This window comes from Drepanopeziza brunnea, assembly GCF_022702325.1.
Source record: "Drepanopeziza brunnea f. sp. 'multigermtubi' strain 214-2 chromosome Unknown ctg19, whole genome shotgun sequence".
NCBI lineage: Eukaryota > Fungi > Ascomycota > Leotiomycetes > Helotiales > Drepanopezizaceae > Drepanopeziza > Drepanopeziza brunnea.
In genome coordinates this window covers 1,397,501-1,411,307 of record NW_027094082.1, presented here as the reverse complement: position 1 = coordinate 1,411,307, position 13,807 = coordinate 1,397,501, and the positions used below count along the sequence as shown (strand labels likewise).

Here is a 13,807-nt window from a genome sequence, read left to right as displayed (position 1 = left end):
CGTATAGTAGAATCTTTCCCTTATACGAAGTGTCTTGTTTGTTATTTAACCATCTGCTTTAGCATATTAGAACGCGAACGTTATGCCAAGTCATGTGATCATTCGGGTTGCCGATGGCGTACACAGTGCGGCCTTAGAGCTAAGCAACACCACACTGTCGAGCTTACCCTTCAAAGAGGCGCGGTTTCGTTTTTCACAAATTCACCACGGCACAAACCACTTGTTACAGGTTTATTTTCGTGACTACCTGCGACCTACAATATTTCTCCTCGAAAACATCGATCAGTCAGTCGCGCTGACGCTTTTCTACTAGCATTTTACCCCGCCATCAGGGCTTCGATACAGCTTCTACGCCTTGCCTTCGATCTGCCTTCTTCAACCCCATATCTTCATAGCCTTTACGGCAGCCTTGAGACTTCTCACCCGATATCATGGACGAAGCTATCGAGTTCTTTACTACAATCTCTGGTGCTGGCCCAGATGTCGCGCGGCGATATCTAGCGTTGACGGACAACAACCCCGAGCAAGCTATTCAGCTCTTCTTCGACTCTCCGGACCTTGCAACCGGTGCTGAACAGGCATTCCAACCGCCACCACCGCCAGTACCTAGCTCTACAAGACCTCAAGCACAAGCCGCAGGCGATGGCACATCAAGTGCGAGTAAGGCCATCCCCACGGACACAGACGACGAGGACCTTATGGATGTGGACTCTGATGATGGCGGCTACGACGATGTCCGAGCTTTAGCTGCAAGCAGAGCAGCAGCAGTGGAAGACGATGCGGCTATGGCCAGAAGAATTCAGGAGGAGATGTATGCTGGTGGTGATGCTAGTGGGGGCTATGACGCGGATGGAGTCAGAGCACCTATTGGACGAACAACAGAGACTCTTGTAGGAGGACCAGGTCGTAACTTCAACGGTGTTGATGACCATCCGGCGATGTTGCAACATATGAGATCAGCGCAAGGCAGAGCCTGTATGTGTTTTATTTTTCGGTTTCTTAACCCGGTACTAATGATCGTACAGCTCGGCTCGGAATTTTTAACCAATTACCTGTTCCTTCGATTTGGGAATCTGAAAATCCCGATGTGCGTCGCGAAGGTCTTGCCCAGGCCACTGGTGGTGTCTCCGAATCTTCGTCCAAGAACGCCCGCCTCGCACAACTGTTCCGACCTCCGTTCGAGCTGATGCTCCAGGTACCTTTCGACGTTGCGAAGGATAAAGGAAAGAAGAACGAGAAGTGGATTCTGGTCAACGTGCAGGACCCTTCATTCTTTGACTGCCAGCAGCTTAACCGGGATATCTGGAAGCACGATGGGATCAAGGAGCTGGTTAAGGAGAATTTTATTTTTGTTCAATACTCCAAGGATGACCCCCGAGGCGCACAGTATGTCCAATATTACTTCCCCCTGAGGGATAGTGACTCTGCATATCCCCATATCGCCATCGTGGATCCCAGAACAGGAGAGCAAGTCAAGGTTTGGTCGGGACCACCAGTACCCAAAGCTGGAGATTTTCTTATGCAATTGGTTGAGTTCCTTGATCGGTACAGCTTGGACCATACCAAGAAGAACCCGGTGGCAAAGCGGAAGCCTGAGAAATCTAAGTCTGTGGATGTGGATCGCCTTACGGAGGAGGAGATGCTGGACTTGGCCCTACAGAATAGCTTAGCGAGCAACGGCGTACCCGGACCCAAGCCAGATGACCCAGATGACCTAACGAAGAGCTTCACCGATGGAGGAAAGGGGAAGGGAAAGGAAGTCGAGCAGGTACCATCAGAAGAGGGACCCGTCGCTTCGTCACTCAACTCCCCATTCTTCCAGATATCTTCGAGCAACCCTCATGTAGAACCTGCTCCTGGAGCTGGCGTGGTCCGCATCCAATTTAGGCACTCCAACGGCCGCGTCGTACGGCGGTTCAGATCTGACGACGTGGTTCGGAGCATCTACGAGTGGCTCAAGGCAGATCCCCTGGAAGGGAAGGTTGGGATTCAGTTCGATCTGAAGACTATGGGGAAGGACTTGATCGAGCATTTAGAAGAAACGATTCAAGATGCTGGGCTCAGCAACGGTACGGTGATGGTGGAATTCTTGGAGGATTAAGTCTCTCCTTCCCAGAGTTCATTCCAAGGCACATTACGGCGTTCACGACATAATGAAAAATACATCTGTTTCATTCCGGCATTCATACTTGGGTTGGGGGACTGATTCTTGCGGTGATGGCTGGCGTTGTTACCCCTTTCCTCTCGTGCCTTGCTTGGCTTTACGTAGAAGGGGACGGAGGGATTAGGCATATATGAATCAATGATTGAGCGAGCATGTAATTAAGAACAATGATTCTATCAACTTTCTTGACATAATGATATGCTGTGTATGAAGTTCCGGGCCCTGATACAAAATTTAGTGACATCTGGTCTGCCTTGATGTGTGATTAGTGGACCGTCGCTTGGACCATATGTTTTCGCGATCCTTTAAATCAACAAGCAACGATTGGCTTCAAGAGACCCGTGAGCAACACCTGTGACAAAACGATAAAAGCAATTGAAAAATTCGTAGGGGCGTGCATGTTTGTTAGCAAGTAGATCAGATCTCCCCGCCTTTTTCAATGCTCGCCAACACTTCTCTTTACGAATAATCCTTGTTTTTCTCGGGAACCACAAAAGCTATTAAATTCCGCGGCTAGTCATCGTGAGTTCCTCAGATGTACTGAAATAACCGAACGAACGAACATTGGACTGGATTCCATTCCTGGCTGGTACAATTAGGCGACGCGCTAGAGTTAGGATTTGACATCTTGATAAGTAAGATGGGCGAATAAAGAGAGAGCTGCCGGGTGAGTGAGCGCCCTAATATGCGATGGCAATACGGACTGGTTAGGGCCCTAGGTAGTAAGCGCCCCGTCAGACGATGAAGCGGATGTATGATATACTGTAAAGAGATGTGAATGAAAGAAATTGGAAGTTGGAGCGTAGGTAAGGTGGGAGGTGAGTTGAACTGTATAGAGAGAGAAAACAGGAGACAAGAGACATGATCCGAGGAGAGTAAAAGGCGATTGGAGGTGGTCTGACTGCGCGGAAAAGATGTTCCGACTTAGCAAGGCGTGAGATTGAGAAAGAATGCACGCAGCTCTTGCTCAAAATAGGTATGGCCTTCTCTGCCATTTTTGCCGCGAGTACATCGTGCATGTCTGCAGCCCAGTATGGGGACACCATGCGGGTATAATCGTCGATCGATGTGTGGTCGGAATTCGTCGGGTGGTGAATTCAAAGATCGGCTGCAACGTGTGCCCGGAACATACTTTTTAACCCTGAGTAAGGGCCGCTGGAGTGCTTCAAAAGTACCAGAAGCTTCCGATATCTCATCCTCGCTTGATGATACCGGTAACATACGTACGTAGAGTGACTATCTAGGAATAGAAGGGAGCTTCTTCTCTTCTTCTGAAAACACGGGAATAAACTCTCGATATACGCGCTCGAATGCGTCCCGCTTGTCTGTGTCCCGCTCGTGTATTAAAGAAAGGCCGTGTTAAAGAAAGGGCTCGAAGTTGCTTATGAGAATAAGGACTGTGTTGAGCAAGAGTGTACGAAGGGTATATCAGTACTTAGATCATCAAGCCCATAAGCTGTATGATATCGGAAAGAAGGGGATGATGAAGGGGACGAAGCTCGATGAATCAGGGCTCAATCTGGCAAAAGGCAATAGGAGAATATGGCCTAGGTCACAAGAAAAGCAATTGGAGGACAAGTAGGTAAACATTTGAACGATACTTGATAAAAGCAAGCGGGTTGGATAGAGCAGAGAGAGTATCGATTTTTCTTATAGACTGAAAGACTAGCGTGAACATCAAAAATGAGATAATGAGCATGGCCTGATCAAGTGCAAGGAAATCTGTATCTGAATTGGGTCACAAAGAAATAGCGCTGTAACGGAAATTAGCGACAAGCTGGCGCAGATTAGGCTACACCGGGACACGAAGGTTCTTATTAAAGAAAGGGTAGGGGGGGACGTCGATGGTAGCATATGACAATCGGAGATTGCAAGCGAGTCGGAAAATGTTTACGTTAAATATAGATAAAAATAGAGACAACTAAGTCAATATAAACGTCGATGTAAAACAATAACATTCGCTCATGCAAGCGAGAAGAGACTATAGCTTCGTAGCGATCACGAGCGGCGTCTCACATAAGCATAAGCTTTACATAAGCATAAGTTTTAGCGGTACTTACTTACTCCGTAGTGTCGCGGTTGTCGAAGACGCGCTGGCTATTGGTTGTTCTTGATCCGGCGCAGCGCTACATGATACTTTGTTTACACTCGGACAAATACAAACACTCTCTAGAAATACATTCACCTCTCATTAATTCAATTCCCTTTCCGTGTTCGCTTACAATTCGCTATTTCTCAACCTCGAGTCGCGCTTGACGTCGAACCCAGCATCACCACGTTAACGACCAACTCCTCGCCTTCCCTCTTCCCCGCGCATACAACAAGACTCCTTGCCAGAGACCAGGTCAATTGCGCATTTTCTTGTCTTCTCGCCCACGCCTGTACCTGCCTTTACAGACCCGAGAACTTTACGCAGCATCCTGGTCAATAAGTCGAGGAATAAGCCAGCTGCGCCAGCTCCGCAACAACGCACCAGCATTCCCTCCGCCCTCCTCCGGGGGAAGAGAACATCTCCTCACCATGGCAAGCGGAGGCGCAATGATGGGTGGCGTAGTAGATCCAGAGACTCTGTATACGAAGCAGAACTGCATAGGTAAACTCCTCGGGATATTGGGAGAGACAATTGCTGACTGGGTGTAGGTGGTGGCAGCTTTGGGAAAGTCTATAAAGGGTGTGTAGCTTCTTATGTGCTTCCTGGGCTTGGGACAATGGCTAATGCTGCGCTGTTAGGTTTGATAAAAGGACTGGCCAGGCAGTTGCTATCAAAGTCATCGATGTCGAAAATGCGGACGATGAAGTGGAGGATATCATACAGGAGATCTCGATTCTGTCTGAACTCCACTCGCCCTACGTGACCCAGTACTACGGATCATATCTCAGAGGATCGGACTTATGGATAGTCATGGAGTTTTGCTCGGGGGGCAGCTGTGGGGATCTGATGAAGCCAGGTCTGATCGGAGAGGACTACATTTCGATTATCATACGGGAACTGCTGCTTGGTTTGGAATATCTGCACGGAGATAACAAGCTCCACAGAGATGTCAAGGGTAAATTAGAACAGGTGTACTACACATGAGGCTAAAAGCTGACCTTCAAACAGCTGCCAACGTGCTACTCGGGTCCAATGGACAGGTCAAATTAGCAGATTTTGGTGTATCTGGACAGCTCTCGGCAACCATGACCAAGAAGAATACTTTCGTCGGAACACCCTTCTGGATGGCCCCGGAAGTCATCAAGCAATCCGGCTACGATCATAAAGCAGATATATGGTCCTTGGGAATTACTGCTCTGGAACTGGCGAACGGTGAACCTCCTTATTCGGATATCCATCCTATGAAAGTTTTATTCTTGATTCCCAAGAACCCACCACCTGAGCTGGAGGGCAACTTTTCGAAAGCATTCAAAGAGTTTGTCGAGCTTTGCCTTCAAAAAGATCCAAGGAAGCGGCCATCTGCAAGAGATCTGTTAAAGCATCCATTTGTTCGGAGGGCGAAGAAGACTTCGTACTTGACGGAGCTGATCGAGAGATACGAGCGATGGGCTGTACACCACAAGGGAGACGACGATGACTCTGACGACGGTCGCGAAGAGGCTCCACTGTCAAATGGCGGTAATGAAGATCTCTGGGATTTTGGTACTATACGACCTGCAGCAGGCAGAGGAACTGCAAGAGCAGGTCTAAATGCGATGGGAGATTCGGCCACGAATGCTAGATCCGCGAGGTCATCCGAAGGCGGGGACGATTATGCTGAGCGATCAAGGAGCTCATCCCCGACCAAAATGAAGGATTCGGGGTATGTCTCAAGCTTAGACACTGTCAAGGCCATGAACTCCCCAGCTTCAGAGCAACCCCGCCAAAGCTCGCCACAGAGGAAGCCTGTCCCTAACCTACAGCCTATCTCTCCTTCGAAAGTTCCTCTACCACCATCGCCCGAAAAGCAAAGAATGGCAGCACCAGAAACTCCACGACCGATTCAACAATTCTACTCGCCTCCAGCCGAATCCCCAGACTATGACCAGTCACTGCAGGAGCAACTCCAAAAAGATATGGGTTTCCTGAATATGAAATCTAGCCCCTCTCCGCAGCTGCCACCTGCGGAATTTAAGCCAGGTAGCACCTCACCACCTGCACCACCTCACCTGGTTTCGCGACTCCCATCTCAGCAACCACTCCCCAAACTTGGTCCTATCAAAATACCAGAGATACCTCCCTTCCGTGGTTCGGGCCCGCCCTTACAAAAAGTCACCAATCAAGCCGTTGCTGACCCCTCGAAAGCTCAGCTGCCAGCATCTCACTCACAGCCTAGCGCATTACAAAACATCAATCCCCGATACTCTGGTCAACAGCCGTTACCCGCACTCCCATCAAAGCTCCGCGACAGCACATCCTCGCGAGAAAGTCTGTCTTCAGAGTCCTCACGGACGCCGACATCCATGCCATCACCAGCAGCCACCAGTCCTAACGGCGAACTCGACGCTCTCAACGATGTCATCTTCCCCGCCCTTGAAGAAGCTTTGAAGCGCCGGCAATACCATCTGCAGCAAATGTTCCGCAACTCAGGAGGCACGACACCGAAGCAGCAGCGAGCGCAGGCAGCACACGAGAAATTGCGGAAGTTAGTGTATAAGCTTGCGCACGTCTGTAAGGAGATTGATTACTTTGATAAGCAGGAGCCGGTGGGGATGGGTAAGGACGTTGATGTGTTTTTGGAAGGGTTGCTGGAGGAGATTCTAGTAAGGGTTGAGCCGGCTGATGATGAGGATATGGGTGAGAGGAGATGAGACGAGACTATGAATTGATGAGAACCGGTCGGGTGGATGCTTTTTGCTATTGTAGTGGGATGGGATAGATGCGAGGATACGGCGTTGGGGCTTGATGCCTTTGCTTGTGATGCATGCATGCATGGCACGATCGATGATCAAGATGGCGTCGGCATGATTGGAATGAGAAAGCATGATGAATGGAGTAGTAGTGTCGATACCCTAGAATTGAAGATGCAATGAATCAGATATTATACGGAGTATGGGTGTGGTAGATGATGGGGATACGGAGTCCCAGATTCTAACCGACGAACCAAACCACAAAACACCACCCACCACATGGAAAGGCCCCCTCTCTCCTCCGGGCGCTCTTTGCCTTTTGATTCATCTTTTCGCGTCAATAGATCTCGAGTTTTTTGTCTTCTTTCCGTGTGTATATACTTATTCCGTTTATATATATATATATATATATATATATCTATCTGCTCTTGTCATCGCGTATCACACATCACATCACACACATCACATATCACACACACACACACACACACCTTCAATGGCTCGAGCTACCCTACCCTACCCTACCTGTTCCTACTCCTCCTCTTCTCTTCTCTTCTCTTCTCTTCTCTACTCTTCTCTTCTCTACTCTTCTCTACGCAGTACTCTCCCTTTATCCCTCTATAAGAAAACGAGAAAAAAAACCAAAACCAAAACGAAAACGAAAACGAATTAAATCAAGCCCTCCGCCGTAAAAAAAAAAGGGGGGCCCTCTCTCCTCTTCTCCATCTTTCAAGAGAAGAAGAGGGGGGGGGGGGGGGGGGGTTTTTTTTTCTTTTTTTTTTTTTACTTTTTTCTTATCTTTTTTTATCTTTTTTTTTATCTTTTTTTTTTTTTTATCTTTCTTCTTCTTTTTTTTTGGGTTTTTTGTTGCACATCGCATCTCGTCGGCTAGATTTCTCGCCGTCTCTCTTGCATTGGGCGGACCGGTGGGACCTAGTCAAGTACCGTACCGGTACCGTAGGTACAGTGTAAAAGTAAAAAGTGAAAAGTAAAAAGTAAAAAGTAAAAAGTAAAAAGTGAAAAGTGAAAAGTAAAAAGTGGAAAGTGAAAAGTGGAAAGTGAAGTGGAATGTGGAGGAGGTTTGGGGGTGTGCGGGGAAGGGAGGTAGGTTGACTGATAGGACCGATTGGACTGAGTGGACTGAGTGAGCGGCGATCTAGCCGAGCGGGAGGCGTGGGACTGGGTGGGGAGGGGGGAGGGGGACGGGTAAGTGTGGTAGGTAGGTACCGGTAGGTACGTATAGGTAGGTAGTAGCGGTAGACGAGGGGTTTTTTTTTTTTTTTTTTCTTTTTGTACTTATTTTACTTTTTTTAAGGGGTGGGGGTGGGGGACGTCGCATTTACTTTCCAAAGGCTTTTAGATATTCTTACTGTGTAGGAAGGCTCGATTTCGGACTTGGACGGAGTATGCAGGTTTGATTTGTTTGATGCCGTACGTAGCTAGGTACTAGCTATATACTACCTAAGCGGAAAAGAGTGGAATGCATAGGTAGGTAGGTAAGAATGCCCCTCCCGCTTCACGTCTCCGCAACTACTTGATTGTGCCAAAGCGATCTGCAATTGAGAATAGCTTTCTACTTATTGGCATTTGAAAGAGGAGATCATGTCGTTGAAGTGCTCCAGTCCGGGCTCAACCCCGAGTTCCGTAATCCAGCCGGTAGGTATAATGGAAAGATCCGGACGTTCGAAGGCAAACGAAATCACTAGATATGTGAGATCAGCTATTGGGAAAAAAATTAAAAAATTCAAGTTATTCAAGATGGAATTAAATGCTTACACGAAAAACTCGCAGGTGGCACCTCCGGTATCTAAAGAGATACCGTAGTTGTATCCGTAGTAACGGGAAGAACGACTCTAAGCTCGTCAGCTTTCTTCTAAACGAAATTAATTATTTCTTTTCTAAAAAAAAAAAGAGTCGAAAAGAAGTATCGAACTGCAAAAATCCTCTAGTGCCTCGAGATATTAGCCCAACGAAAAACCAAGATCTTCGCAAGGCGTAAATATTCCTTGCAGTTACGGCAAAAGCCGCTAAAATAGCTGCGACAACGATCTTATCAACGGCCATCATATTTAACAAACGAAAAGAAAGACCAGTTCTCTTAATAAAATAGATGCTACGAATGTAAAACAAGAAAAAGTACGACGGACATGCCTCAAGCGGATTTTAAAGACGGTTTGATATCTTGTTGTAAAACTTATGAATGGCATGAACTTTTCACTTGTCTTTTATTTTACGGTTAGTCGGAGTACCTAGACTTGTTGCTTTCGTGTTGATTAGAGGAGGTTGCAGAGCTACCACGGCACAGGCCTGAGTAGGTATGGTACGTCCCAGGCGTGAGTAAGTATTACCCCTCGAGGGTAGGGCAACCAAGGGGGTGTAAGGTGGGAACTAAACCTTTTGAGGCACCCTCGAGGGGTAAGACTTAAGGCCTGTACCGTGGTAGGTATAACGATAACGATTCAAGCAGCATGGCCAAGTATCTATCGAGTATGCACAGACTAAAACTGTACATTAGTTACCCATAGGACGAAGGATGTACTATGATGGTGGTGTATTTTGACGCTCTGGCTCTGATCCTGTCGAGTTGGATCCAGAGATCTCTTCAAATTTCACGTCACGTCACGTCACGTCGCATCACATCCCAATCATCCCATCCCATCGTCCCCTTTATACCTCATCCCGCCATCCCATTTCTACTCAGCGAAAAGCAAATGTATTCATTCGCAGTCGCATTCAGCTATCCTCAGCGCTACGCTAGAAAAACTAGAAGACCTCCGTAGACATCCGTAGACCTAGCCAGCCAACCAAGCACCGATTGATAGAGAAAGGAGCCGCCGCCGCCATTTCCTCCTCCCCCCTCTCCCCGTGCCAGAAAATCAAAAGATGAGATCGTTCGTCCGTCGTCATCATCATCATCAACATCATGAAAATCGCAGCGAGAAAAGTAGAGGAGTAAAAAGCAAAAGAGTCCTCTGTGCAAACCAACCCCCCACACCCACACCCCAGCCCACAGCAACAAATCAAGGTCCAGTGTGTGTCCGTATGTATGTATGTATGCCAGCCCATTCATTGAAAAACCGCGACGGGTGCTCGCTGTCTCGCTCAAGGAAAAAAAGGTGGTAACGTGCTTACGGATCTGCATCGGGGTGAACGTGTGCGAGCGGATGGGCGGGCGGGCGAGTTTGGCAGGAATCAGTATCGGATGATGGAGCGGTAGACGTCTGGGTCATCTTTGTCGTCCAGAATGATCCTGCAGGAGAAGAAAAAAGAAGTTCGGTCAGCATAGGAAAGAAAGATATCGATAGATAGATAGGCCCCGGAAGGACAGGTGTCTGCGAGTGAAGGTGAAATGAAAATGGCTGACCAGGAACACAGCTTGACACAGGGCACGTTACGGATCTCGTCGCGCTCGGCCTTCTCAGTGATGGCACGGGAGAGCTCACGCTCCAGAATGCGCAGCTTGGCCTTGTTGAAGGTGACGCCGTCGCTCTCGCGGATCGGGATGTTGTAGACGGTGTCTCGAGAGTCTCGGGTGTCGCGGGGAGGGAGGTCGTGGAACAGGTTGCGCACCGTAACGATCTTGTCAGAAGGGATGTCGTGGTCACCCATAACTGCGCATGGAGTTTAGCCTCACATCAAGTGTGTGGGAGATCCTGTGGGAACTCTTACCGTAGAAGCGAAGGGTCTTCAGCGCAGGGAAGCGGCCGAGAGTGCTTGTCAACCATCGGGATTCGACCAGATTGTCAGCAGTATCTTCAGCCCAGACAGAGAAGGCGGTCGAAGCGTTGTGGACGTTGCTAGGAGCGCCGGCGAATGGTGGGAGCATCAGGTTAAGTACCAGGTGCTGGATCTGACCGAAGAGCTCTGGGACAGCAAGGCTGGGGAAGAAGCGATCAGGAGCACGATTGGCACGCAGTGAGTCAATGATATTATGGACCTCAGAGCTACCAAGCATACGCTTAGGGACGACGTTGCTACGAGTGGGTGCCAAGCTGAAGGTCGGGTACACTGACGAGTAGTCAGTAACATTCTCAGACAATATAGGACAATCAAGCTTAGATCTACTACTCATACTTACTATGCTGAGAGGCTTCACCGAATTGCAGCCTAAGGTCCAAGAGTCAGTAATCCAATCCGATATGAGTCTGCGGGTATATCCCAATGTGCCTGTGCAGCTCGGGGCACTTCCTAAGCCCCCAACGCGTTTCCAAAACGTGTAAGGATCCGGTCCCAACCTCCACAGGCACATTGAAATCGAGAATTCACTCACTTCAGGACGAGAGCCGCCTTGTTCACGAAGAAGTTGCGGTTGCGAGGGGAGCCCACTTTGGCGATCTCCTCAGCTACGACCGGATGGAGGATGAACCGAGCCTTACCGCGCTCATTGTTGTTGATGGCTCGAATGGGGAAGGCACCGTCCGCCAGGGTTATACGGTCCGCAGGATGCAGTACGTTGGCAGTGGCTGGGTAAGAAGATTGAGGACCATTCATTAGCTGGTAATTTCCCTACGGACAAATTCAATTAGCATTGACTGAGGCGGGGGCATCCATGTACACTTGAATTGCGACTCCTAAAACAATCCTTGAAGTCTCTTGCTGGGGGAAGATGGGGAGAGTTTGGGAAGGCTGTTGTACTAACCGACCAAGGGTGAGGAGCGTGAAAGCGGAATAAAACATTCTCAGAGCAGATACCAGGCGTCAATCCATACACAGCATCCCCTACCACTGCAGGACATGAAAGGGTTAGCGAGTAGACATGTACAAGATAACCGAGAATGCACTTCGGCTAGGTGCTTCGCTCGGCTATCTTGGGACATCTAGAAACAAGACTTACAATGACCACCTTCAGGAAGCCCATCAGATCCAATGGACGTGGGAACCTCGATGAACTCGAAATTCTTGTCCTGGGGGAGATTGAGATCCTCGAGAGTCGTTGCGGAGAATCGAGCGCGGCTGGCGCGGGCAGTTCTGGCATTATTATTACGTGTGGCCCAAATCACAAAGCCTCCAGCGGTAGGCAGAGCGGGAGCAACCGCGACCTGAGCTGGGGTGATTGGGTTCAAGTCCTGCTCAGACATAGGCTCGAAGAACCGCAGCGCAACTTCGCGAGTCTCTCGGGTAGCATGCATAATGCCTGGGATCCCAGGGGCCTGGCCAGCAATTCTGACGCCGGAATTCTCGAGAACTACCTGGAGTACGACCTGGTCTTCGCATACCATCTCCAGAATGATGGCTCGGAGCTCCGGGCTGATGCGGCCGAAGTTGGAGTGATCGATGGAGTTGTAGCGTGGGGGGGGATTTCCACCTGGCGAGCCAGGGTTCGTGCCTGAGGGGGACTCCATTGTGGTCGACGGTGGGATCTCAGTCGTAGCTCTGTTGAGGAAGATAGCAAGATCTCTGTTGTGGTTGATCAAGTGAGGAATCGGTGTTGTTGTTGTCGTCGTTGTTGTTTCTGGCTGAGAAGCTGTGGCTGCGCTTTCGCGGCGTGGTGCGAACTAGCCGACGCGCGGTAGCGAATATCCCCAATGACCGTGGTGGTGCTAACGAAACGATATCTACATGAACTCCCAACCACCATCAAATGTTACGGCTATGTGGACAGACAGATAGATAAGTGTCGCGGACCGAAGATAACTCCGCAAAATAGGTGATATTTCGGTGGCAGATCGCACTTTCCGTCTGCCCGGCAGGGACGCTGTGCCTTCCGAAGACGGGAGGCAGGGCAAATGAAAACACGCTCTATTGCAACTGCAACAGAGCCGTTTGAGCTGCGCGGGAGGAATTGGCAAAGGTATGTATCAATACGACGTTCTAAAGACGAAGAAAAGTGGCAGATGAACGCCGTAGCTGACAGTTTTCCTAGCTGTCTTTAACTGGTAGTTGCCCTACGAAGAAGCAGGTACTTACCTCCCGTCATCAATGTGCCATCACATACAATCGCATCTTATGCCCTTCAACCATATTCCTACACCGGCGTGTATCAGGGTCGTCATCAACAAGGACTCAAAACCGAGTATATCTCAGCATCATTTGCGTGGCCTGTATAACAGCACACTACAAGCATCCTATCCGAGCGCTGTTGGTCAACAGAACCGTGCCACTCAATGCGTGCAAGTCCAATGACTGAGTGAGAACCAACTCAGAGTCAAGCTTACACTCCACCGCTGTATGAAGAGCCCATCAGTGACTGGAAGTGACCTCCTACCTACTGAGTTCAGGCAGTCGGCGGATGAGAGACAACTGCATTGGCTTCAAGTCTAGAGTCATGGCATTATCATACTGCAAGGGGCCAGCATAATCGAGAACAAGCAAACGTGATACGGAATACGGAATACGCAACACAGAACACACACCAGTAGATCTCGAGGAAGGATTCAAAGTATGGACCAGCAAAGAATTGAGATTTTCTCAGATCACGTATACGGGAGGAGAGGGGTGAACGAACAGCTGTAAAGAGACGCCCCGACACCATACAAAGCAAGGCTAACGATCCAGTCTGGGTATTCTTTCTCACTGTGCACCATGAAGAACAACGCCGCTTGCACGAATAACAGATGTAGATCACCTGGGCGGGGTATAGCCAGGTGATCTATACACATATGCTACAACGAGTTAACATGATGCTTTCTTCATCTGAAGAGGAGGAGACTTACGTTGGCCCTTCGGCAACCCAGCCAGTGCACTCCGCTCTATCAAATCCGAGAACGTTGTCTGGTGCTTGTCCCTCGCATACGACGCCTGCGGCGGCTGAGGGCTCCCAATATCCGTCCTCTCCGTGTCCCTAAAAGAACTAGCCGTATCAGCATCCGCAAAGATGCTCAT

The 13,807-nt window shown here is 49.1% G+C and overlaps 4 protein-coding genes across 5 annotated transcripts in view; 2 read left to right on the top strand and 2 right to left on the bottom strand.

Moving 5' to 3' along the window:
- Positions 1-431: 431 nt before the first annotated feature.
- On the top strand, positions 432-2,101 carry L3040_009167 (uncharacterized protein; the record flags this gene model as incomplete). The annotated part of the gene is made up of 2 exons (XM_007293960.2): positions 432-975; positions 1,026-2,101. The coding sequence occupies 2 exons, from the start codon at positions 432-434 to the stop codon at positions 2,099-2,101; spliced, it is 1,620 nt and encodes a 539-aa protein (XP_007294022.1).
- A 2,583-nt stretch (positions 2,102-4,684) lies between these two features.
- On the top strand, positions 4,685-6,946 carry L3040_009166 (uncharacterized protein; the record flags this gene model as incomplete). Its single annotated transcript, XM_066155878.1, has 5 exons — positions 4,685-4,757; positions 4,805-4,835; positions 4,895-5,211; positions 5,265-6,383; positions 6,441-6,946. The coding sequence occupies 5 exons, from the start codon at positions 4,685-4,687 to the stop codon at positions 6,944-6,946; spliced, it is 2,046 nt and encodes a 681-aa protein (XP_066010159.1).
- A 3,231-nt stretch (positions 6,947-10,177) lies between these two features.
- Positions 10,178-12,327, bottom strand: L3040_009165 (uncharacterized protein; the record flags this gene model as incomplete). Its single annotated transcript, XM_066155877.1, has 7 exons — positions 10,178-10,235; positions 10,350-10,596; positions 10,655-10,993; positions 11,064-11,092; positions 11,256-11,491; positions 11,625-11,710; positions 11,820-12,327. The coding sequence occupies 7 exons, from the start codon at positions 12,325-12,327 to the stop codon at positions 10,178-10,180; spliced, it is 1,503 nt and encodes a 500-aa protein (XP_066010158.1).
- A 1,219-nt stretch (positions 12,328-13,546) lies between these two features.
- The window catches only part of L3040_009164 (uncharacterized protein), a gene marked incomplete at both ends in the record, with an annotated part of 1,215 nt that continues 954 nt past the window's right edge, over positions 13,547-13,807 (bottom strand). Inside the window, 2 exons of one of the 2 annotated variants that reach the window (XM_066155876.1) lie at positions 13,547-13,587; positions 13,639-13,775. In XM_066155876.1, the coding sequence (XP_066010157.1) occupies positions 13,547-13,587; positions 13,639-13,775 (178 nt within the window). The remainder of the gene's footprint in view (positions 13,588-13,638; positions 13,776-13,807) is intronic. The other variant, XM_066155875.1, reaches the window with a different exon arrangement.